This window comes from Pholis gunnellus, assembly GCF_910591455.1.
Source record: "Pholis gunnellus genome assembly, chromosome: 9".
Lineage (NCBI taxonomy): Eukaryota > Metazoa > Chordata > Actinopteri > Perciformes > Pholidae > Pholis > Pholis gunnellus.
The window spans coordinates 14,274,985-14,301,745 of record NC_136535.1 but is presented as its reverse complement, the minus strand read 5'-3'; the positions used below and the strand labels follow the sequence as shown (position 1 = coordinate 14,301,745).

The 26,761-nt window shown below is 41.3% G+C and overlaps 2 protein-coding genes across 2 annotated transcripts; one reads left to right on the top strand and one right to left on the bottom strand.

Annotated features, from left to right (window-relative positions):
• Nucleotides 1–964: 964 nt before the first annotated feature.
• Nucleotides 965–4,265, top strand: LOC306701213 (amino acid transporter heavy chain SLC3A2; the record flags this gene model as incomplete). Its single annotated transcript, XM_079166469.1, has 8 exons — nucleotides 965–1,340; nucleotides 2,446–2,610; nucleotides 2,683–2,706; nucleotides 2,823–2,941; nucleotides 3,020–3,075; nucleotides 3,166–3,364; nucleotides 3,478–3,585; nucleotides 3,864–4,265. 8 exons carry the CDS (start codon nucleotides 965–967, stop codon nucleotides 4,263–4,265), a joined length of 1,449 nt encoding a protein of 482 aa, XP_079022595.1.
• Nucleotides 4,266–6,148: 1,883 nt separating this feature from the next.
• Nucleotides 6,149–26,392, bottom strand: ptgir (prostaglandin I2 receptor). The gene is made up of 3 exons (XM_079165803.1): nucleotides 26,297–26,392; nucleotides 25,135–26,179; nucleotides 6,149–8,713 (listed from the first exon to the last, which is right to left on the bottom strand). Exons 2-3 carry the CDS (start codon nucleotides 25,966–25,968, stop codon nucleotides 8,435–8,437), a joined length of 1,113 nt encoding a protein of 370 aa, XP_079021929.1. The 5' UTR covers nucleotides 25,969–26,179; nucleotides 26,297–26,392; the 3' UTR covers nucleotides 6,149–8,434.
• Between the last annotated feature and the right edge of the window lie 369 nt (nucleotides 26,393–26,761).

Sequence of the window (26,761 nt, the reverse complement as noted above, 5' to 3'; positions counted from 1 at the left end):
ACCAGAGGGCTCCTAAACCAGCAACTGTTATCAGGTAAAGCTTGTATCTACAAGATGTCAGCATTTCATAGGAACTAACAGAAATGTCATTGCATTTCTGTTATTTTTATCTAAGGAGTTTTCAGATGGTTTTATGAGCCTAAGATATGAAATGGTCCCAATCAAAATATTGTTTTTTTACCAACACAGTACCTTGCTGACATCAGCTAAAAACAGTAATGAGAAAAAAATCAAAGTAGATGTGTGAAAAATATTTTAAAAAATCCATACATTATCCATCAAATTAAGCACAAGAATAATGCAAATCAAAGATACTAGTTTTTTTCTGTGTTCATTTATCTTTATAAGTGCAATTAAACATCGTTCAATTTTGTGTACAGTGTCACAAGAATTAAAGTAAGGGGTTAATTTGATGTCTTTAAAAAAAATCTTTCTTGATTTATTTATGTGATTTGCTTTAAGACACCTAAATACTTGGGTTGGCTTCTGGAGTATATTTAAAATTGCCTGTGTGTGTAAAAGAGTTTTTGTTATCCCTGTGATATGCATTCTAATGTTTGGCTGAAACTAATATAAGAATATACTAAAATAAAACAGTCTGAGTGAGCGGGTTTCTCAGAAGGTCTGTGACGCGCTGCGTGTCACCTGATTGTCACCTGATCTTTACACGTCAAAGCAGTTAATACATTCATTAACTGATTGAAACACCTGTGCAAAAACAGGTAGCGGCAGGAGAGAAGTTGTGCGCAGGTAAGTCATGTCAAAGCTGCATGCTGAGTGTGTGTGCACTTCGCTGTAGAAACGTTGAATTAACATGGAGCAAACTGAGGAGGTATAGAGCAAACACAACTTCAGCACGGCAACAGTTGGCCAACTCTCTACAATGTCACTGTCTGCACGCGTATCCACACTGAACTTAAGCCCTTTAATCTAACTGTATGTCACCCACCTGCAGCCGGGCAGGATGCCTCTGAACGCAGCAGTCACCGGATACGGCAGCGTGGCAGGCCCGGGGCTGTCGACCAGCATGGGCGGCTCGGAGTCGGCCCCGCTGCTCATGCCGGAGCCTGAAGCGGAGCCTTTCCAGCAGTGGCAGCCCCTGACGAAGGAGGAGCTGGAGGTCGTCGCGGGGGGTCCGGGGTGGCGGAAGGCGCGTTGTTACCTGGTGCTGCTGTTCTGGCTGACCTGGCTTACCATGCTCGCCATCGCCATCACCATCATCGTAATGAGCCCCCGGCCGGTTGAAACGCCGCTCAAGTGGTGGCAGAAGTCGCTGTTCTACCAGCTGCAGCCCGACCTGCTCACGGAGGAGCGAGCCGACGGGTCAGGGGGCATCAATGGTGAGTAAATGCCGCGGTGACATTAGGGGAATGAAAATCTGCTTTCTGGTGGCCGCTAAAGTTTACTTTTTGCAAATCAAAAGAAAAACGTCATATTGCTGCGAAGAGTTTTTATGGTGACATTTATGAGCCTTAATGTCAGGGGCGGGATTAATTTGCTGGGGTGCCCTATGAAAAATATGAGTTACTGGGCCTCTATTAATCAGTTCTTTCCACTCTGTATGTAAGTTATGCAGTTTTCTATATGCTCGAACTAGTTACAGATTTACTGTGTGGCAATTTGATTAAACGCATTGATTAAAGAATTGTGAAAAATGTAAGAACAAAACTGAAATGATGAAAGTTTAAAAAAGTAGATTTTGACACCGGCATATCCTAATGCACTTTATGGCCCTTGTCATGTCAGATGACACACTGTGGCTTTAATTATGCCTATTACCAAACACATTTCAATTAACTTGGCCCAATCTAGTTGACATACAGTGAACTTTGAACTGTCTGGGCTCCAGATAAGTTGTCCACTTAATTGCCTGGTTAGTAACATAGCCTTTTAATTTATTGGTGGAGATCCAGTTCTTCTAGTGATATTAATCCGAGAGCTATGTTGACACTGTATGAGAACATTCAATCTGAACACAGTAGACATTTAACAACCTTTGACAAACCCAAGTAAAGTTTCTTGATTACTGAGAATACTTATCTGATGCCTAAGTGTGTCATACTTTGCATAAAAAAGTTGATGCCTCTTTCTTCAGGGTGGAAAACGAGTTTATCTAACACTGTGTGTAGACATCCCAGCATTAATATTGCAGGCTACCACAAGCTTGCAACTAACTTTAGAGAAGTGATAACATACTGGTATTTGATTGTTTTGGTCCTCCATAGTGAAATGTACCAACTAAAGGATGTTTAAGAACAAAGTGCAGATAAGTAGCCTTGGAAAAGAAAATATAACTGTTGCATACAACTTGAAGCATGAAAAACTAAACATAAAGAAGTCCTACATACTATTTTAACAAAACATGAATTGCAACTATAGTGTTTTGAGACAGAAATGTAAAAAATAAGTTACTAAGTCAGTCTAATGTTTAACCTCTCTCTCAAGCGCTGTGTAAGCAGCTGCCTTACCTCAGGTCCGTGGGTGTGGGAGCTCTAATCCTGGAGGGTCTGTTTGACAAGAAGGCCTCTCCTTTAAACCCCAATGCCACTGGTGAAAGATTTGGGACTTTGCCTCAGATCCAGCATCTGCTTGCAGAGAGCCACAAAGCAGGTGAGTGATGGTCTTCTTTTCGTCAAACAGCCTGCGTAGGTGGACTTAATGAGCTTTTTATTGGGCCTGCAGATCTCAAAGTGGTGTTAGACGTCTGTGAACTGGATCTATTGGGACTTCAGGATATAGCGGGAAACGCAGACAAGACATCAAACCTCTCAGCCACAGTACATGTTAAATATTCTCTGGGCATGCTACTTAAAAGTTCTCAGTGATGCTGGATTTCTCAAAATATGCCGATACTTTTCCACAGCATGCACTTCGGTTCTGGCTGGAGCAGGGTGCGGCAGGCTTTGCAATCTGTGACACGGATGCAGCGTATTCAGAAACGGTAAAATGATGCTCACGCACCTTTCGATTTCTAATGAGCAGAGTTCCAACAAACTCGCCTGTTTAAAATATATTTCAGACTCTCCTGGAGTGGAAAGGTGTCTTGAAAGAATTCAGCAGTGAGGAGAAGGAAAGGTATCGTTATACATGCAGTACAGAGGTGTTTGAAAATAAATAAATAAATGTATCTATAATATGAAGCTCAAAATGTGCCCGTCTCTTTAGGATTGTGGTGGTAAAACAGACGAAAGATGTTCTGCCTCCTCTAAAATCCTTCAGCCAGGACAATGTTACGCTGGTGGATGTGGTCATGAGGTCAATTCTGCCATCTTCACAACACCTCATGTCTGCTAAGGAAGTGGCTGTTTCTATAGAGACACACCTGCAAACAAGAGAAGAAGACGACGTATGGCCCAGCTGGACAGTAAGACATCATGTGCTATCAATATTTAAATCAGTTGCAGATACATTTTCGGATGATCGATTTACCGTTTCGGCACTAACCGAATGACATAAATGATTAAATATTTCCTGCAGGTTGGAGGTAAAGCATCCCTTCACTTGAAGAAATTACTCCTGGTGTTGGTGATGACTCTGCCAGGGACACCTGTAGTACGGTACGACGAAGACATCGACCAAGCACAGGTGAACTCCCGCCCGAGACTTTGAGTCCATAAATTATTAATTAAATTCACATTACCAAATAAAGCTTTTCTGTCTCGCAGAATGTGTCTCTGGAAGTCGGCTCGTCACATGGAGACACAAACAAATCATCAGACACCCATACAGTGAGCAATAAAGCCAGATGTTCCTCTCGAAATTCTTTGAATATTTCCGTGGTACATTCAATGTAAAGTTAAAGACAAAAAACTTTAGTTGGGTAGGTTACTTTCTGACACTTCTCTCTACCATCCCTCCCGCAGGACAAGAAGAAGAGGCCTTTAGCTTCTGCTCTCTTCTCCACCCTCAGTCACTCCAGAGCCAGAGAAGAAGCTCTTCTGTTTGGCAATTTCACTTTCCTCCCCTTCAATTCTTCCACAGACGACTCCTTTTCCTCCACTAACTCCACTCTTCCCTCTCGTCCATCTCCCCCGATCTTGGCCTTCTTGCGCTCCTGGGGTTGTGTCCACTTCCTGATTCTGCTCAACGTCGGGCCTGAGCCTCACGCCCTGGATCCCGCCTGGGCCCCGAGCCTGCCCAAAGCTGGGGTGTTTGTGGCCAACACAGGAACGGCCCGCTTGGGGTCGACATCTCTGGACACATTGGAACTGCGGCCTCATGAAGCCATCGTCATCAAACTGTTTGAGGCAGGAAGCTACTCGTAGAGCTCGGAGCAGTCAATTGTGAGGAGATATCTGGATTTGAGTTTTCCTCCCACATAACAAAAGTCTGACATTGTTTATTTTCAAAGGTGTGATGTGCTCAGGTCACTGGAAATAAAATAATGGTTCTGTGATCCATGTGGCATCATTTGTTGTGAGGATAGTGTGTCCATGTCAGCCCTCTGGAGTCAGTCTATTGATGGGTAAATACAATGAGTATGTTTTATTTATAGTAACATAACTTTAGTTACATGTCGTGTAGAAAAAAAGCTGAGAGAACCAGTTGATGTGGGGCTTTTAGACAGTATCTTATGTCTGTATACCACAGTAAAGAAAACAATTATTCACATTTTCAGTGATTACATAGACGTTTGATGAAAGTCAGTTGAAAAATAAGATGTAAATAGACTGTACTATAGTTGTATTTTTTCCATTTTCAGTTTGACTTAATTGAAATAACAATATGTGACATAGTTGCATTTGTGCTGGGGAAAAAAAGGATGGTGTGCAAGAGGGATCAGGACTGTTTAAAGAGTACTAAAATGACCTCAAGAGATTAATTCTTCTCCGTGATTTTAAAAATGTCTTATACATCAAAAACAATTTAAAATGCCAGGGTTTATTTCTCTTAAAAGTAATCGTGGCTTTTGTTATGAACAAACCTCGCTGCATTGGTGTTGCAATGAGTTAGCCAATTGTCTGAACTGCTGATAAAACAAACCACATTGTGAGCCGCATCCTAATTACTCTCATTTGTGAATTCATATTCTCTCAAACCCTCGGGTGATCTTTTGTTGAGCAACTTAAGTGTGTTAACCAAGCAAATTAAGTTTTGCAACTGCTTTGATTGCTTCCTATTGACTTAATCCTTTTTGAGACTATAATGTCACTGACAAGTGGCTGCCTGAGGAGGAACGATTAGCGACGCACATCCAGTTTTGACAATGTGTACTCTCATTAACCACACAGTGGTGCTACAGCACCAGCCTCTGCGCTTCCAACTACGTGAGACTTTCAGGTCGGTGGTTAACTAAATCATGATTTTCTAAAGATGGCTATATGGAATACCTATATTAATACATAAAAATGACTTTACATAAGTCATCATTCGTTTCTTGTAGTATTGTTAGTTATGAGCCATCATTTCCCACACAAACCAGCAGTTCTAAATGTAAATATTGATATCAGTATTAACACTTAAGCTTTAATATTACATTGAGTTACATGTCTATCAGTAAACAGCTCACATTTTAGAAATGTACACCCTTTCACTTCTAAAAAATAACCCATAAGGAGTTGTGTATCATTCTGTAGTTTTGTGCAATCAAAACCAGATTTAAATTCAAATTGCTCAAGAGTTAATTAATTCATAACACAAAAAAATGTGTCCACAAGATTTTTCAGGCTATGCCCTCAAAAATGTCACGCTAAATTGTCACTTTCACATTAATGGGTGAGATGTATTTTCCAAAGTCAGCAATCAATGACCTGCTGACTTTCTTTCATTCTGACAACTTGTACTTGATAGACTGGAACATGTAACTAAATGAGGCTTCGCTTGTAATTGTTTCATACAGTAAAAGAATCTCTCCAAATGGCCACAGTCTTATAAAACAGAGCACCGCATGTCTCAACTTAAACACAATTATCTTCTGTTTATCTCGTCTCTGCATCCATTTCATATATCGTGAACGCAGAGTAAACGCGCACGTGTCCCGTGGCTTTGAAAAACTATACATGGGCCGAGAAAAAGAGCAGTAGGACAGTTAAACATCATAAAATCAGCTTTCTCTTTGGAAACACAGACATAAGTTGTATGACTGTTTTTTTTATCTTCTTATATTAATATTTTATTTCTCATGAACAAAATGTGTACCATATAACAAACACTATTTTCTTTTATGTATTTTTTCATTCATTTTGATGGCTGTACAACTTAAATATCCTCAAAGACCAAGTGCAAGTGGTAACGTGTGTGTCTTATGTCGGGTCATGCATGACTGTGTATTTGAAGACAGCAAAAAGTTAATGTGCAACACAGCCTTAAAATAAAATATGAATGAACTCAAATGACCATGTCTGTTATCCCTAAATCTCTGCAATTCACTGCATAAACCAAACCAGCACAACAGTAATGACATTATACACGGTGAAAAGGCATAAATACACAGTTAAAGTCACAACAACAAAAAGAGTTTACTATTCACAGTCAAGCCTCATATGTAGTTTGGAAATCAATGAGAACGTTAAGGAGGGAAGCAAATGTGCATGCAATAAAGTGACATTATCAGCTGGACAGGAATAGGAATTAACCTTTTACCAACTGTCGCCCCTCTAACGCAGACTGGTCAATCATAGCACAGCGTTGTTACATTTCTAAGTAAATACCAGTGGAGCAAACATTAACAAAGTGTGTTGGCGCATCATTAATTAACGGTAACACTTCTAGGCTACGCTAGCAACTAAAGGTAGACTGAATGTTTACACATGCTGCTTTTGCTTGTTAATTGTTGTAACGGTGAGTTAAGACTACCCGGCTTTATAGAAAAAGCGTTGTTTTGACTCGATCCCCAGGTTCACACTGTGATCTGTATAGGCTTTAGCTTCTATCTTTATCTTTTTGAATCCGTTTTCAGCTGCTGAACCAGTTCGACATCCTGGATAAATCTTTCAAACCCATATTGTAGACATTTTAGCTTTTCACTGAAATCTCTTTTTCTTTTTTCCAAAAATGAGATGCACGTTTATTCAGGGAGTGCAGTTAGTGACGGTGTGGGCTCCACGGTGTCTCTGACAGCTTGACAGACTACCAACAGGTGTCGGGTTTTAGCGAAGGGTCAATTATTCCTAGCTTGGGACTAAAGTAGCCTTCTAAACCCATTTAACTCAGTTCTCAGGTGTGGTTTGAAGAAAAACCAACCTTTTGTCTAGTTTTTTTAGAAACCAATCAGATTTCTTGACAGAAGATTGGAGTTCAATTTAAAAAGTGTTTAGTTAAATGTATTTTAGGAGTGAGAGTAATTTGATTATTTCTATAATGGGTACTCACAACAACCGGAAAGATATGATTCTGTAATATTAACACACATTTCACATGTTCATATTCATAGCACGATCAGTCTGTGCAGGTGGAACAGTGCTGCACTGTGAGTCAGAGTACTCTCTGGTAGGAGCAAGACACATTTACAAGACCATCACAGGTAGAATGTAACACAGCTGAAACACAGACTATAGTATGCACTATATATGCAAGCTATAGTCAGGGAAGTGGATGAATTGTGATAACTTTGGTCACTCTTTAACTTTACATTTAAAACCGTAATCAAGCCAACATTTGAATTTGTTCAATACTTTGGTTTATGACAAAATACCTGCAAAACTGATGACATTCCTATCAACCCAAGCTGTACTTTGTTTTGTTCAAATTAGCTAATTCAAACAAGGAAACATGCTAAACTAAGATGTTGAACATGATGCCTGCTAAACATCAATACGTATTTTGCTCAAAGCAACCTTTGTACCAAAGTGAAGCCTTACAAGGACTGTGAGCATTGCTGTAGCCTTTTACTCTCGTGACATGATAGACTACTTAAGATTAAAGCCTGCTAATATATTCATATGTATATACCACATGGCCTGGGAAACCAAATGACAGCGTCTCCTCACTTGAATACAATACGTGCCTCTCTTTTAGATCACACTCAACCTGTCACAGATGCATTTTAATTGTGGTCAGGGGAATGTCATCCAGCGAGGACTAGGAAATAAACCGTCATCTTCACGTTTAGTGCAACCTGCACGACACGTCATAGATCTGTAGCTGTGATCCATCCATTAGTGGAGTTACCTGGCTGTGTTCTAAAGAAAAGGCTGAGAGAATACACTCATGCGTATTGTTTACCCATATAGCTTTTACCCAAGTGCACATATTCAGATTCTACAGTATATTATTCATAGGCATGATATGATTTCCTTAGTGGTAAGTTACAGTGCTGTTTGTTTTATGGCACAAGTCTTCCTGCAACTTTGAAACAGTTTCTATTAGTAATTGGAAGTTTAAGACATCGTGCAATTGTCGTCTTTGTGCCTTAAAATGGTGAGTGCACGTATCCTGTATGCTGTATCAGACATGGAATCCTCCTAGCTTCCAGTCTCCCCCGGGTTCTGTTGGGTCACAGATGTACACCGGAGAACATGTTTGTCTGTGCAACGGTCACGTCTGGGGGGTTGCACTGTATGTGACTGTCAAGGGGCAAAGACAGTGCCTTCGTCTTCACGGCTTTTCTGCTGAAGCGGCAGCTCAGCAGAGAGTAAAGGTGGTGAAACACGGACTTGCGGCAGATGATGAAGACCCAGGGATCCACGATGGGGTTCAGTGCGTAGAAGCGGAAGGCTGTCAGGTTCTCCGTGTCGCCACAAAATGGGCGAATGGCGTTGATAAAGCCTGCAATCTGAAGAAACAGACGCGTTAGACACGGTTTACTGATCATAGGTTACAAATGTAAAGCCTAGAAAATACAAGAGAGTGGTGTCTGAAGACCTCAGTCTAGGTCTCAGAATACAGAGCACTGCTGGTTTTCTGTCCCAGATTAGATAACCAGAATGAAAACTAGTTCTGGCGATGCAGAGCTCAACCCTTTACTTAGAGCAACGTTGGTGAACATAGGCTACATGCAGGGATCTGCTTCACATTCACTCCCTAGGAGCAACTCAGCATGCAGTCTTATCTGCAGTTTAGTCTCAACATTCTTGCTCTCTCTCCTCACCACCGTCTGTGAGGGTGAGGAGAGGTCTTCGACGTCTTTAAATACCACCACCTGCTTTCTTTAAAAAAAGATTTTGCTCCTTTCTGCATTGCTCCATTGGTGTTCTCTGCTTAGCTAAGATTTTGCTGGTGTGTTTCTCTAGTAAATGATCAATTTGTGTTCCAAGGAATATTGTCAGGACAGTAGCTTTGACACTTTAAGCTGCTAATTTTGGTGATTTATTACTAGGATTAGGAAGCTTACATGTACGGTACTGAGTAAAATGGTATTTGGATATGACCAGACAAGATGAGCATTACATCTTGGTGTTGTCACACTTAGAGCAGGGTTTCTTTGGTGTCTTGGCTGTGTTTGGTTTTTGCCGCTGCTATTACAAGATCACCAGGACATTACGTAATTACACAATGCCTTCAATTTTCAGAAAGGTCCTGAATACAGATGCAGAAAATGCTACATGACAAAACCACAACTGTCTTTGTCACCTCACTCCTCTTCTCTATCAACACTTCTCTATTTCCTCCATGAAATATCCAACAAACAGTGGCTTAATTAAGGGCCTGTGCTGATTGAGGGCTTTTATGCATTGGACGTTCATGTTTCCCTGACGCTAGAGCCTGGACTAAAAACTAATAAGCTAGAGACAGAGTGAGAGGGCCCAGAGGGAGCAGAGGCCAAACCAGACTACCAGAGGGGCCAGCCGTGATGACATGAGAGATATGTCTTCTCCACGTTTATTATCTGGCCAAACTCACACGGATGTGGTCGCTCACTTATTGATCTACAGATACACCCATGAGAAAAACCGAGCGGGAAATAGGAAGAGGCCGACTGTGTGACCGCAAACCGAAAACAGCAGCAATCATTTTATGATGCTTCTGAGAAGATGCTGAGCACAAAAGGCATAATAACTTAAAACCAACACCCTGGAACAAGGTCGTCAACTTAGACGTGTCGGAAATGGTACATTTAACGGTCCAAAGTGGAACATAACCAGATGTTACTTTTTTAAGGAAGTATTTGAGGATCTGCAAAATTTCATCAATTGCACAACTGATGTATTCAGGATTACTGGCGGATTCTCACTGATTGCATGGGCTTGATACATTGAGGAAAACGTTGAGGTATTTATGGATTGTATTAATACTCACAGACACACACCAAGGATTGATATGAACACAGGTTAAGACAGTTTGGCCTCAGTTCCCTTTCACGGGATAACATTTGCTGGAGACCGACAAAACATTTCACAATCAGACGGTCAGTCAGTTTTTCCTCCATCATCAGTTACTGCATTCATCTGATTAATGCTTGGCATTAAATTGGAAATCAAGGTTATGAAATCTCCAGGTTTGGGTTGCACCATCTATTCATAAATCCATTGCTAAGTGTTTGCGTTAAGTTCTTAGTAACTAAAGCAGATCTATTTGCCGGGATGTCAACACCATATAGGAGGCAGTGAATACAAATGTTTCAAAAGCCTCAGAAATAATAGTGAAATATATCCTTATTTGACCTTAACCTCCTTTACGACAAGAATCCCACCATTAATTGTCTCGGCACCAACAAACAGACCTTATGCTGGCACCAATCTGTTATTTGAATTAATAGTTGAAGTAAAAATCAATCTTCGGCCTACTGGCATAAAACACACTAACAAACACGATGACAAATGCCTCTTGTGCTCAACGCGCAGCTATCGTACACATTGTTCATCATGCGCTGTTGCCAGAACATTTCAAACAGACATGCATCCTCAGACGCTCTGCCATCTTCCTCGCCCTCTCGCTCCACATGGCCACCCTCACCCTCGCTACCGTTGCTGCATGACACCCTGCCTCTTATGGTCCTCCCGACAAACCTGAAGCCCTGCAGAGAGGGCCACAAATCAAAAAGCTGTCCTCTCTAAGCACTGCAAGATGTGAGGGCCCAAAACCGATGAGATGTCAGGCTCTCCTTAAACAGGAGCATATTAATGTATCAGTCTGTGGTTAAAGAGCAGCCCAGAAACGGCGAGGATCAGGGTGATTATTTAGGAGAACAGAGAATCGTGTCGGTGCAGAAAGGAGCGTAACGTGAGCGTGCTCATAGACATATAAATCCAGCAAAAGCAAATACATTCGCACATGTACTGTATACAGATGCATACCGTGCATTTGCAGGCAGCTGCATGTACACTGGATGTATACATGCGCAAACACATTCATCTATCACCACCAGCCACTGATCTGCAATTTGTACCTGAACTTATATGTCAAAAATGGGATGCTATTTTGGTCATGAAGATATTTCCATTTGCTTCGTATGTTGATGTTCTGATGACTGCAAATCTTCTAGCACCTGGACCCAGTTGGTGTAAATAGGTACATCCTGCCAGACACACATCATAAGATGCTATTTGGGGCTGATGATCGCTTTGTCTTTCTGGAAACAAGACCACGTAATGGATGTCTACACTCTACGACCCATTATTTTACATCTCATGGTCCTGGAGGACTCTTCCCAACTCCTTCTTCCTGATCGTGTTTCACTGCAGGATCATTACACGGGGATGAGAGGAGACAGCGCAGTGATAACAGGCCTTTTAGAGCGGACTGTTTACAGCAGTGAGCCAGCAGGGAGACAGATAAATGCTCCTCGTCTTTAAAGGAGTAGTTCAACATTTTGGGGAACACGCTTGATCCGTCCGAGAGTAAGATGAGAAGATTGATATCAATCTCATGTGTGATTAGTTTGTCTGCCTGGAGCCAGTGGAAACACGCTGTAAACACAACACTGACATATTATCTGTTACGCTGATTAATGGCAAACTTGTCGACTCTTTACCAGCTACATGTGTCCCTCTCACTTTAAGCAAACATTACAGTCTCTTTGGTGTATAAAGGAAACATAGGTAATTACAGGGTTAGGGCATTCATAATTTGTCTTCTAAAACTAAATCTACACCCTTGGCTGGAGGAAATAGTTACAGCATGTAACTTGTCCTAAAACCACATAATGAGGTATTTACATTTCTGTTTTATGTGTGGGTTAAACAAACAAAGTACAGCATGTTAACTATTCAGCTTGAACGGTGGTGGGAGGCGTACTAACTGTTTCTCCCTTGCTAAAAGCCTTAACAAGGCTTCACACATCCTGTAAAGCTATAATGCTACGTTTTCAGACAACTTGGAACTTGACATTTTCAAACCTCCTAGTAGAAAAAAGTATAATGGACGCCACTCAAAGTCTGAGTTTCTACTTGTAAACTACAACAAAGTGCACATTGTAGATGGTAAAATGCCAACTAAAAAGGCAACGTTAAGTATATTTGTCTGTATTTAATTTAAATAATACATAGTATCGTATCGTAAAACCTGTTCTGCATGGAAATTGATAAAGTAATACAATATGTCACCAGTGTTATACGGGAGCTGGTCACGGTAAACAATCTCTAAAAGTTATTTTCTCTGTGCACAAGTCATTCAAAAACCTAAAAATGCCCAAACATGTGGAGACAACACTGCTGAGAGTTCAACAGGATGTGCATATGCCAAAGAAACATTTGTCATTTGTCACGGTCAGCCATGGTTTTTGTTAATGTCGCACACCTGGAGCGCTTTAAGGTCAGAAGTTGGAAATTCGGTTAGTTCTCTGGAACGCAGCATTAGGGTTTCTACACTGAAGGGGAATTTCACTGATTCACAATCTACAGTTAGGAAGTTAGTGAGACGGTGGCTTGTGTCATCTGAGATACAGAAAAAGATACAGAGAGGAAGAAAGAGTGGGTTTGCGCTGTCAAGAGCTTCAACATGCATCTGGTGCATGTAATCAATTTGTCCAGTATGTCAATGTCTCCTCAGGCTTTGTTTAGTTACTTTTACAACACAGAAAACAAATCTCTAACTTCCCACATTGTTTTTCAGTATTAAGCCATTCACCTAGGAAGCATTACGGCAGTCATATAAATGTAAATGTGTTCTGTTTCATGAGCAAGAAAACATCAAATCAAATGTTAATGAATGGCAGCAATGTAAGGCAGTAAAGTCAGCTTGTGTTTGTCTTCAGACAAGTTTCATCAGGGGAATAATGCTGTCTAAACATCCATTACTGAGTTTCCTCTTTAAGAAGTCCCCGAGGATTGCACCGAGTTACCTGGAGCCATTAGGCCTTTCACCAGCATTGTGTTAAATGGACTTCAGTGAGAAAACTATTCCAGAGAACAGGCGCCACTCTGACACTCAATCCAGTCAAATATCTGCAAGGAAAAGTGACCAAAGTGCAAGATAATAAAACCTTTTACATGCACTCACACAGAGTTGCATTATGCCATAAATCATGCATGTTGTTCTGTGCATCTTTCTCTTCCTCTGTTTGTGAAAAAACTGTATAATAAATACAGCCTTTATGTCTACAGAAGCTACACGTATCACCATGTCTTCCTCCTAAATAATGTATGAAGAAGACTTTAGAGCAAACATAAAGAGTCAGAGTGAGCTCTCTGAGGAGTAAACTGTCACACACATGTGGGAAGCTGTAGGAGTACTGCTTGACAACTGATAAAAACTGCTGACAAAAAAAAAACCCACTATGCAGCAACACCAAAGAGGAAGTGGAAGCAACTGTGAAAACCCAACTAAACATGTGGCGAAGTGAAGTGAAATATTTGGTGGGCTGATGTTATGTGTCAATACACGATACGAGTAGGTGGACAATGTTGCAAAGCTGTGTCGCTGTTGCAACAGGCGAGAGACTCAACAGGCGTTAATGCTGCCTACACTGTACATACTAGATGTGATTTGTTGATGATGCCATGTACGCACTTTGGGATTAGTGGCAGATTATCTTTTGAGAGATGTTAATGCCAAGAAGTCAAGTTCTTTGTGATGAAGTGAAAAAAATACTTGTGTTGACTTAAACTTTCACGATTAGATACATTTTCATCTCACTTTTCTCATTCCAGGCCATGTACACAATTTCATTAACTCATTTGCCAGTTGAGCACAATATAAGCTTTATAAATTGTATCTTTTATTTTCATTGGCAACGATTCACTTAAAAACATTTGGCTGTTTTAAAACCTAAGTCCTATTTTATCCAAGTGTATCCATCCCTGTTGGTTATAACAGCTTAATTGCTGAGTTCTGGGAAATGTACTCTAAAATGTGCTAAAAAATATGTAGCTCTTTGGGTACAAACAAGGTAATTTCATGTCGCCTCAGAGGTGGAGTGTTGCTAGAGAATAAGACGGGCACTTTCACTGTGGCTCTACTCGCTGTTTGCTATTCAGTTTCATTTCAAGATAATTTGATTTGGCATTTAAGCAAAGCTAACTGAATACAGACAGGACAAATAATGAGCAGCACATTACACACAAAAAAGAATTCCAAATCGTGACATGCACTGCCACCGGCCTGCTGTTTTATGACGTTCCCAAGTTCATGTGTCACACACAGTCTGTAAGTGCTTTTATTGTGTTTTTGGATTTATAAAACAAACACAAGATACATTTCATTTAACTAATGTGAGTTGACATGACAGCACTTTTACAACTTTGTTTTTGGTTAAACGCATTAAACTACTGCCTTTGCTCTGTGCTGCACTAATGCCAATGCTAAGTAACACCACCTGCTGCATACAGGTATAGATTTGAATGTTACTATACATATAACACATTTTTTCATTCTGCAGTCACTGTGCAACTTTGCATAATTCATACTGTGTAATACAAATGTGCTTCCTCTTTATGCTGCTAATGTGAATTAAGGACAACCTCAAAGCACTTTGATAACGACAAGTATGAGTATAAGTAAATGCTGATACATGCAAGTAAGCTCACGTGCGGCTGTTCTTGCATGCTGTTTTTGATCCGCAATTATGCTGGCAAAGCTTGTTTTTTCCTAAATAATGACCTCTCTGTCCGGACAGTTGTTATCCAGCATTCCTCCCTGTCAACGTCCAACTGTGAGATTTACCTACGGGTCTGCGGGAACCATACATCTGTGTGCTGGGTGGGTGTCTGCTTGGGCAACAGCAGAAAGGATGGATGCCTGGATTATGGCATTCATCAGTGCACATCCGACTTCCTACACAGACTAGTGGACTCCTAAAATAGATTATCATATATATATAAATTAAAATACAATGTGTTTTATTTCCATGTCCTTTCGGGGACTGCCTATTGGTCAGACAGCCCATTTTTCTAAGACCCCCAACTGGCCAATTTGTCCGACAGCACGTTATCCCCAAAAACAAGCGCTCATTGTTCCAAAGGACCTTTGCTCCGAAAATACAAACCCTGCCTGCAACAAGCACATGTTTAATTATTATGCAGAATGATCTCACGTACAGTTGTCTCAGTTAACTTCAGATTTACTGAACAAAAAACTAGTTCCCGGTGACGATAGAAATCCAAAAGAAAACTGTTTAATGCACAGATACATCCAGTTTCAATATACAAGTGTTCTTCACAATCGGCAATACTTCATTACCACAAAATACTTCACCAAGCCCAAAGTGCACACTTCACCAATTGGTTTGTTTTTTCCAAAATAACTTTTTTACTCAGCCTGCTTACTTTCACATCATATTCCATAACTGAGCTACAAATATAAACAAATATAAATTGACTTAAAGTAACTAATCTGGGGACTTAACCCTTTGTGAGCATCAATGGACTATCATCTAATCATCCAAGCTTTTGCACCACATTTGACTTAAAAATGTCACTGAAGGTATTTTTAGAACTCGTTAAAAGTCGGGGGGCAGAGGTGAGTGGGGGGGATTTTATTCCCATCAAATATATTTCATGTACAGTTCACTGGGATTTACAATCCCAAACCACCACTGGCTGCCTGGTTGCAATTATCTCATTTGTTTTGTCCCAGTTGTCCAAGTGCGCATACGCTCTTTGAAGGGAGAGATAATGGCGCCTGTTCCCAGAATTGAAAACAAAACTGACTCACTGATATATTGGATGACTGCACTGAAAACCCCAATAGCATCCATGCTTCCTTTCATCATGTTACACTGAAGGATGTATTTGGTTGCAAGAAATCACAAGGGTGAATTCCTTGTAATGTTATGCGTGTTCTCTCTTGACATGAACTGAAACGCGTCCACCTCATGTCATCTTAATCAAGCTGATTCTCCAGTGTTTTATAATATCCGGCTTTTATTACTGGTGGATATCCGCCATTTCCCAAATTCACACGTCCCTCAGCACAACAACAGAAGATCATCACATTCTGTCTCACTTTAGGGTTTATTTGATGTGAGGGTTTTGTATTTCACTGCTGCGCTTCAGCCAAGTTTTATTAGGCCACATGTCTCCCGAGACTGCAGGCAAGGTGGAGCACGAAACAAGAATCCTATTGTTCTTTGTGTACCAAAATTTTCTGAAAGATGTAATTAATAAGTTAACATTGGGGGGTTTTCGGTTTGCCGGTTCCATTTTGGATCCGGTTTGCAGTTGACAACATACCTGGATTTTTTTCAAACATTAACAAATGTCTCATCAAACCCTTGATCTCTCCCCACTTTTTTTTATTTGTAAAGAGCAAAAACAAACATATGAAAGTCAGCTTCAATTTAGTCAAACATCACTGATGGCAGATTAGAGCAGCTGTACCTAATTAACAATAATTAGGTTACAGCCAAAGATGGTTTGTGAGTGGAAGGACACGTCACTCTATTATAGCACTGTACGGCCACAGGTGGACTTTTGTGGTTCAACAGGGACCAACAGAGTGGTGACTCACGATAACCCCAACCCTCTGGCTGATAACCCCAACCCTCTGGTGGTGAACTTACAGAGAATTATCACCCAAACCTGCAGCTCCCTTGATTTACAATCAGTTAACCAAAACATATATTTGTTGAAGCAAAACTCCTTTTACAGTGCGTCCGATCCTCCTGAAATATATCTCTGAAGTTGGCGTGTTACATTTTAGTATGTTTACTTTAATATAGTGTTTTCAAAAACATGAAAGGAGCTCAAAATAGATGTTAAGGTCTATAACTCTTTTTAAAACGTGTTGATTAAAACTGTTTTAAAAGTATACTAGGAAGAAACAAATATCAATATATATAAGTCTCTGCATATCAAATGACTCCACAAGTGGTCCCAACCCTAAGGTTGAGAAACTCTACACTTGGGTGTGGAGCTCACTTCACGCGATGCTGTGTGAACAATGAAAGTGTAGATGGATGGACAAATAACTGGCCACACATGGCAACGCAAGAACCTAAAAAGGCAAATATGGAGAACACTGATGTCTTTGTACATACGGTAAACGGCTGCGTGTGAAGGATCTACTCATCATTTCTGTATGTCTTGGTAACAACCTTGAATATTTTAACCTTTCTGTCTGGTTGACCTATTTAGAAAGATGCACGCAACCTACTTACCTACTACTACTTTGCACACCAGCGCATTAAAGGGAAATCCTCCCTCTGCTGTCATCTCTCTCAAAGACAAACGGCATTGAGTAAACGCTTAGCTGTGTCTGGCTTGCAAAGACAGAAAACATTCATTGAAGTTTTTGAAGCACAAAAATCAAAACAAGAGCAGATCTGTAGGACAATGAGACAGAGTTTATGTACATTCATCCATCGTTATCTGATCTCAGTGTTCGCTCACCATTTTTACTCTGCAATATTGAAGGCAATCATCAACCGCACCGCTACTCCCATACTCAGAGTGATAGCATGCGTCATATCTGGGAACTATAACAATGAAAACTGGGAACTATGATGTTCTCTCTTGAGCTTACAAACCGACACAAATAATAAATGATGTTTGCTTGAAATGTGGTACAAAAGTAATTTTAATATGGTCATAAAAGAAGAGCTGGGTCAAGCAAATAACCGAAAACAACAGTCTGCAAAAGGAGGACCTATGTGTCTCTCCAATAACACCAACTCCTCAACCACGGTTGCCTGCCCACTATTCAGTTCGAGCATGAGTAACTAAACACTAAGTCTGAAGGCAGCTATCGATTGGAGAAGATTTACTCTGGGCTGACCACTTTTCATCTCCTGAAGAAGCAAACTATAGGCCCACAACTAATAACATTTGCTAAGATCAATACACTTTATTATTTGGTCAATGTAATACAAGGTTAGATGAGGGCACTGAAACTATTGGAAAAGTAGATCCTACAGGGAAAAGTAGAACGTGTTCACGTGTTTCGTGCTCCAATAGCAAATTAATATGTTGTTCAGACCTGGACCGACCATGGATCTTTATCAGGCACAGAAAGCTTCAACAAACACCAAATGAAATACTCAACAAACAAGGACAATCAAAAACATGTGTCCACAGCTAATGGCAAGAATTAAAGGTAACAATGACAAAGTCTTTAGCCAAAGGTAAGCAGATTCTCTTTTTGCCTTAACTGGATGCGTTTACATCTGTCATCTTCAATTCCCTCAAACTAGATTGCACAGAGGCACACAGCTTAGTGAAAATGTGTATTTTACTCGTCGAGACATCTTGTAAAACTCCACTGACCCCCCCCCCCCCCTGAAATACAGGCACTGTTAAAGTTGCAGCTCACTGTTAAAAAAAGTCCATTAATGATGCAGTCATGACTGGTGAAAAAGGGGAATTTACTAATTAACACAAAATGTTTTTTTTTTATTTGTCAATGCAATAGTTAAGCAGAACATCTGTACACTTCTGGACCGCACAAATTATGAAAACATGTGTCCACACTGTTGCAAATTGCACAGTTGTTGCCAACACTTCTCAGCTTTTGTTGAAAGATGTTTGTCAAAGTGTGAATGCACGTCAAAGAAATCTTTGGGGCCAGTTTTTTCTATTTTCTATCATCTATCATTTTCTATCACGCAATATGCCCAATATTGACAATGCAAATGATTGACAAACACACAATGGATTTATCAAGGGCACCGTATAACATTTTGTTAACAATAACATCTATTTTTCTATCAAGGACATGTTATTTAAAGGGGTATTGAGAGTTAAGCAGTACGAGGGAACAATAGCATTTGAGGGTATTGTCTTGCTCTATATCCCGCTTTTAGTACCACAGTGATGGAAATATGTGGTAAGCAGTCTGACTGGAAGTAGACTGAGATCATTCAAGGGCCAGGGAGCTAGAAGGCACTATGCATGAACACATGAAGCCCCAAACAGGATATTGTTCATATTTGTGGTACAAGTATTCATTTTAGCATTGTGTTGAGTAAAGTTGTGCTGTAAACAGTAAAGCTGGGACACATTAGGGCTACACTCACTGTTTTCACTTTGAGAAAAATATGACAACTCACGCATTAACAAAATGTAAGACGGTGGAGTGAACAAGACTGCAGGTATCAACACTTTAAAGTGCTTTTAATCAATATTTTCATATTAATCATAAACTCACATGACTAATTGCATGTGAATGGGGTCGTTCGCAGTGACAAACCAACAGAGAATTATCACCCGACTCTGCTTTTCCCCTGACCTCAACAAAGCATATCAGCGCACCTACTGCTCTGTTTTCTATCTCCGATCTCCTCTCCACATCTGTCTTTACTCTCTTTTCATCATCCTGTGCCTCAGCCATTACAAATCCCTTCAGCACCTGCTCACACCTCTCATTGTCCGACTGAAGCCTAAGGCCATGCTCTTCAGCAACCACACACTTTGACACATTAAAAGGGGTTCAACCCAATTACCTCTGAGATCTTTATTATATTTGTCGTCCACTTTCTCCTGTGTGGCTCAAACCCAGTAAATCGTGACAACAAACAAACCAGGATCAAATATAAAGGGCGGGACTAGCAAGCCTGCAGCTTTGTGACTACTGTAATAGGAGCAAATGTGTGCTCGTATATATGAAGTGTGCGTATGTTGTGTACATGTTGAATGGAGGTTTAAGCGTACATCCACTAAGAAAGGGAATCCTCATTGTTTAGCCCACAAAAGGCAGCTGCTCAATGCAGAGCATCATCTGTCATTATAGAATAGCTCACAATGAGATGCATCTCCCAGCAGCACCTGGAGCACCTCAAGCACAAAGCTGGCTCTTATCTGGACTCTGTCACAGCATGTGGGTCTCTACATCTCTGACTGTGCCATTCCCATGTCTCAAAATGATGCAACGGTCATGGTACACCACGCTGCCATCACAAATAGTTCACCCATTATTTCCACATGTGCTGTTGCACAAGCAGACTCATCAGAGACCACCTCTGTCAAGCATTACTGGGATTTCCACTTTGAGTCATCTTGAATGAGTCCCGATTAGTGGACTTCTGCTCTTCGCCCACAATGATTTTCTGAATCTGGATCCAGTTTGGATGTTGGGAGTCAATAGGACGTCATCCTGCATATTTCCAAGGGCATTCCAGTCTGGGCCATGCCTGGGCCTGTCGAGGGATTTTTGAAACTATTCCAAGGTAGATTTAGCTGGATGCTTATGGTTAAAGTCCTACGGGCATATAAACTGAAACAATTATCCAATGTTTTAGTTGTTTTAAAGCAGACTCTCATAAAGAATTAGTTTTTATCTGACTCCGTTAACTGGTTTCTCAATCCTTCTTCAGTCTCAGGGTCCTTTAAAAAGGTGAACTCACGTGTTTTTGAGTCTTTAAACTGAATATTTTGCTTCATAATGTTTTTGTTTTTTTTCCTTCTGCCTAGTCTGCCAGACAACCAAGATTGATGAGGTGCTGCACCGCTTCCCGGAGGCATGATGCCCTGGGACTCTATATGTGTCAGAGTAGCTGTTTACCTTCTTCCTGACAATCAGCCCTCGTGCACAGTTTGCTCAGAGCTATGGGAAGTGGTTCGGCATTTCCATTTTTCCTTTTCCAAATCCCAGAACTTACTGTGATCTTGTGAACCCCCAAGAGTTGTTTTTCCTTTGCAGTTAAATCTTTATTTGGTAACCACAGGGGTGAGAAAAAAGGATTGGGAGAAAGAGGGACAACATGCAATGAAATTCTCAGATTGATGTTAAAGTAATTTGTGCACTTATCCCAGTGGCAAGTACTAATTAATAAAATCAAAAACAGTCAGTTTGATTAAGACTTGAATGTAAAGTCCATGCATGCGCACATGGTGATGCAATACATTGCCATGCTGAGGGTATTAAGGCTCTTCGACTGATCTACCGGTGGGGAAACTTGCCAGCAAATGTAGAATTCTATCGACAAAGTCAGATTTGAACAGGACTGCTGGAATGCAAACATGGATGTAAACAATGTTTAAAATGATTCCAAACTAGAATTACCGCCTCGCGGTTGTTTGACTCCGCCAACCAGTAAAGTTGCAGTTTACATCCATGTCTGTCTAAAACTCCACCATTTCATCCTGTTGTCAAAATTAGAATATGAATTCTTGAGTTATGGCTAAAAATGTGTTTTCTGAGGTCACAGTGACCTTTGACCCTCAATCAATTTACCTATTTTAGCAAATTCCCTCCAGGCGTCCCCGAGATATCACGTTCACTAGAATGGACTAAACGGACAATCGACCCGAAAAATAATGCCTCCGGCCGTGGCTGTCGCCGGCGTGGACAATTAATGTAAACCAAACCTTCAATTCTTCATTCTGTTTCCAACTTCCTGACCTCTAGTCTGCCCATTTAGCACGTAATGTCACTCTAACGATCACAGCATCAAGTCTTTTCTGAACACTTAGTTTAAATCATCTCATTAAAGCTGCTATTTTCATACTTAGAATACTTTCAACAGCGCAGTGAGTCTGCTGATGGAAACCTTTTATCATCAAGTCAAAGCATTGAAATCGATCCCACAGTGCTGCGCTGTATTCAAGTTGCTACAGTAACCTAAAACCTAACCTGCCCCGGGGTTATTTATAAATATATGTTTTTACAGTCTGAACTATTGATTCACATGATAAAGGGGGACATTTTGAGCTAAAACTAAAAATAGTTCATGACATGAGGGCAGCACTCTATTGATCCAGTTATTGATTCGGAGCATATGGAACCCGGAAGCCGGTGTAGTTTCCATGGGAACAGCAGGGAGGGGGAGGTATTGGTGATTGTCAAGCTATCAGTCTGAGCCCGTCGCCTGCAGAGCAAAGCTTTGATCATTTACAAGATGATGACAAGTTGATTTCCCTTTCAGAGGGAAACCTTCTGTCAAGACTCGAGAAATAATGACCTGAAATACCCGCATGAGTCACATGAATTGACAGAGCAATTATTCCATATAGAGCAGCAGCTAAGCATGATCAGCTTTAACGCTAATCCATTTTCTATTATCTGATTTTTCATTAATTGATCATTATTTCGGTCTATACATTTTCAGAAAATTGTGAAAGATTTCCATCACAAACCTCTTCGTGCAACAGGTGACCTCCATGTTTTGTATTTGTGCTTTTGATATAAATGACTAACTCTCTTTTAATCAATTTACCATTCCAGCACTATTTCCTAGGTGGTTTAAATCACAAGTTTCATCGGTTTGATTCGATTCCATTCAGGGGCCTGCGATCGATAGACCATATCTTGGGCTCATTTAATAACACCATCGGTTACATCTATGTCAACTCACAAAATGCAACTAAAATATGATTTAACTATTATTTGTACTGGGCTCCGTAGGAAGGAGGTGCACTGACGTAAATAGTGATGGACGTGCCATGGGAATTTCAAAATAAAGGCGTATGTCACGATAATGTTAAATCATCACAACTGTGTTATATTCTTGCTTTTATGTATGTTGATTTTATTGTCAATTTAGTGATGTACATAAACCTTAATAGTGTCTGACTACACTGGGAGAGGAGGCTTTGAATCCGGAGATGGATTTTTTCTAAGGCACTACATTACACCAACAATGTGTCAATAGTCCTTCCTAGAACAAACCATGATAGACCTCATGTTTCATGCTACATCAAACAAATCAAACGTTCTTTCACAGAACAGCAGCAGTGATAACATTCATCATGTCATGTTTTATTGGTTAATGGCACCTTATCTGCTTCTGCCGTCTGCTGCGATTGCACAGTGAGGTTTAAATTTGTGGGAAGTGATATACGACACAAGGCCAGGGCTGTGGACTGACAAGCCTGGGAAGCTGGTGTGATTCAGGTAACAGTGAACGGGACAAACATTCACAGCCAACAGAGAACTCTTAAGAAAGACATCAGCCCACCACACCACCTCCAAAAAAATATCTAGCTTTTTCTGAGAAACTCCCACACATCTGATCATCACAACTCCCCGATCACAATCCCAACATGTGATCTTTTGCCTACTGAATAATAAATACCCTTGCTGGTCCTCATCGGTTTTTGTCAAATACAACATTTCACAACTTGATCTGTCAATGCAAAGTCTGCAACATTATTCAGTTCTCTGATTTCACCTCCTCTGCTTACATTAAGAAAAGGAAGCATTCATTTTAAAGCCCCCGTTTTCCATCTCACCCGCATCTACCAGCGTGCAGTCCCTGCTGATGAGGGCAAAGCGCAGACAGAGCCCATTCTTCAGAGCTTGAAATCATCCTCCAATGTATATTCAGTTACATGAGAAAAGAGAGAGAAAATTAAGACTAACCGGAAACAAATGTTACACACGCGAGAATAATGACTGGGAGCAGCTTATAGACTTGCGTATGTGAAGGAACAAACTTCTGAGCTGTGTCAGTACCGAGAGTAGTAAGTACGCCTTTTACTATATTTTCATTGCAATAGACTTCTCGCAAACATCTGATGTGCTTCAGGCAAACTAACTGGTATTAATCATGATGCCGCATCTGTCTGGAAACCTGTCAAGTCTGCTGATCATAACAGCCGTCTAAGTTGTTTCGGTTACAACCACAAGATGTACATGCGCAAGGGCAAACAAGCCCACAAACACAGACACACAGGTGTGCTGAGATGACGCATGAATCACTTAACAGGGTATTGACTGATCATGCGTGTGACTCCAGATTTTTTGATAGAGACGTTTGACTTAAGATTATTGATGAGTAAATCAAAAAATTGGGTTGTAAAGTAATCAAATCAATTCAAAGAACAGTGGAACAATGGACAACCATTGAGGAAACACAGGTCTTGGTGAACACATACAGTATACTTTGCAAGTGGTGAAGTTATGGTTTCAGTCTCCTGATGCCTGACTCAAAGTGTTGACAAGGATGTATCATCATCACTGTTTATACCCCGCCTTCTCTTCTCACAACTCTGGGCGAATGCCACTGCATGTACCGTGGGTTAGACAAACCTTCAAGCCAAGTGTTACCACAAACCATTCAGATGCAGACAATGAGTAGTAGGTGAACACTTTTTATGGCTTCCTGTAAACTACCCGATCATCAGACCACCGCTGTTAATAGGGCTAACATGACTATATGAAAGCAGGCATACCTTTATAATAAAACCCACATCCTCCAGCTGGTTTTTATCTCCCAAATATGACTTTCCTCAGTCACCCCTGGCTAATGCTCATGGGCACGCACAGAGGGGAAGCTCCCAGAGGAGCTTTGCCCGCTGGGTAAGGCAAGGCCCAGACCAGTCCTCCAGGGTTGTCAGGTTTTGCACACTCCTCTCTAACAGAGACAGACATGGAGCCAAGTAGACACGCATGCCTTGTGTGGCGAAGGCTGCACTCTCAGGCACACCTTATACTGTGCCGGCCAGCACAGCACATCGCTTGGGAGACACCAACAGGGCATGCAAACACATACCACTGCAACAAAAGAATCAACGGTCGCCATTCCTGCTGAGCTTTCTATGTACATAATGATTACATAATGATTACATAATGAGGGGAAGGAATTATTTTTAGGAGATACTCTTTATGCTGGAAACCCTTTACTGTCAGTGTTCAGATGTACATCCAGTCAGGGAAAAGTGTTGATGAGAACAATAACGAAAACTCACTTTCTCTGTTACTGTTTCAATTCAAGCTCTCCCTCTTTTTTTTCGCGGAGGAGTTTTGGTTCATGTTTCAACAACGGCATAAATGACACATCAAGGTTTCAGCTCTTTCTTCATTTTTCAACTGTAAAATGATATATCATGATTCAGAGATACAAACCTGCCATAAATGCTGAGGACGAACCACAAAAATGTGTTCTGAGTGAGAGGGAGTGGGACACACAAACGCACACTGAGGGAAGGTCAAATAAAAACTCACGGTGAGTGGCAGCGAGCAGACCACAAAGATGACAGTGATGAGCGCCAGCAGCACCAGGTGGTCCATCTCCTCTTCCCCCTGTACGAACCAGGCCAGGCTCAGCCTCCTCCTCCTCCCCGTCGACCCAACCGAGCCGCGCCGCATCATCTGGTTCCGGTGCATCTGGCGCAGGCTGACAATCACTGAACCGTTGCACACAAACACAGCAAAGATCAGCAGCGCCATGAGGGAGGAGTAGGACAGAGAGAAGGCCAGCACCAAGCTGGCATGTTCATCCTCTGTTGCATCCATGTCGATGAAGCACCACGTGCCGGGACAGTACTGTCTGAATTTGCCGTAGCCGCTGTATGGCAGCAGACAGAAGGCCAAAGAAAAGAGGTAAATAAAGAAAAGGGTGAATTTGGCAAACCTGCGGCGGATGTGTACAGAGTAAAAGTAAGGGTGGCTGATGGCCAGGCAGCGCTCCACGGCCATGGCACACAGGATGAGCGTGGGCGCCAGGCCGAAAAAACTCATGGCAAAGCCAAAGTGCTTGCACAGGCCCTCACCGCCCAGACTTATCAGGGACATGTTGCGGGCGTAGCAGATGAACACAGGTGGGCTGAGGAGGCAGGTGCCCAGTAGGTCGGTGAGGGCCAGGCCGGTCACCAGGATGCAGAAGACAGAAGACCTGGAGCGATGCTCCTTCCGGTGCACCCCGAGGATGAAGAGAGCCAGCAGGTTTCCCACCACGCCAGCCAAAAACATGATGATGCTTGTTGCTGGCTTGCCATCTTCATTCACGATGAGAGAGTCATTGCACGTGATATTGTTACAGGATTCGTTTGAAACCATGATTTTGTTCACGTTTAACTCACACCAGAGAAATATGCCTGCTCAGTGTGGAATTAATAAGGAATTGCCATGCAACAAATGGAGATCCTGACGTCTTGACACCATCATTTGGCAACACTGAAGGCAGGGGTGTATGGTAAGTCCCATAATGAGGCGTTGACTAAAGAAGTCTGTCTCTCCCTCTTTTATTGCAGACAGCTTTGGAATCTTTCTGTGAAACAAATAACACAAGAAAAAAAAAGTCGCTAAGTGCTTTCTTTCATTTCCCCATCATGTTAACATCTTAACAATGTTCTTATCATAGTTGTACTGACAAATAATCAATTACCTTTCATTGGTTCTGCCTGAGAGAAGAAATACTGAAGCATTTAAAAGTAACTAGCCTGCTCCTCCTTCTTCTTCTTCTTCTTCTTCTGCAGATTCAGGCTCCTACTTTGTAAAATGTTTAGCGGACACGGAGTTTAAAACTGCCGCTGCCGGTAACGTGTCGGCAGTACTGCACTCACAGGACAGAGAGAAACACTGAAGAAGATCCGCTTTTCTCTGCTGACTTTCTGCTTCTCTCTCTCTTGCCGCACCTCCCAGTCTGTTTCGGATCGATGTTAAAGTCCCACCCACTGTGCATGGTGAGGCCAAAGACGCCGACAGACATTATTCAAGAGACCATTTAAAATAAATAAAGGTGAAAATCTTAAATAATTCACTTGTTTATGCTGACTGTTAATCAGCTTTAATTGTTTGTGGAGTTATGTTCTTCCTGGTTTCAAGGTATCGTGCATGTTTGTGTCCAGAA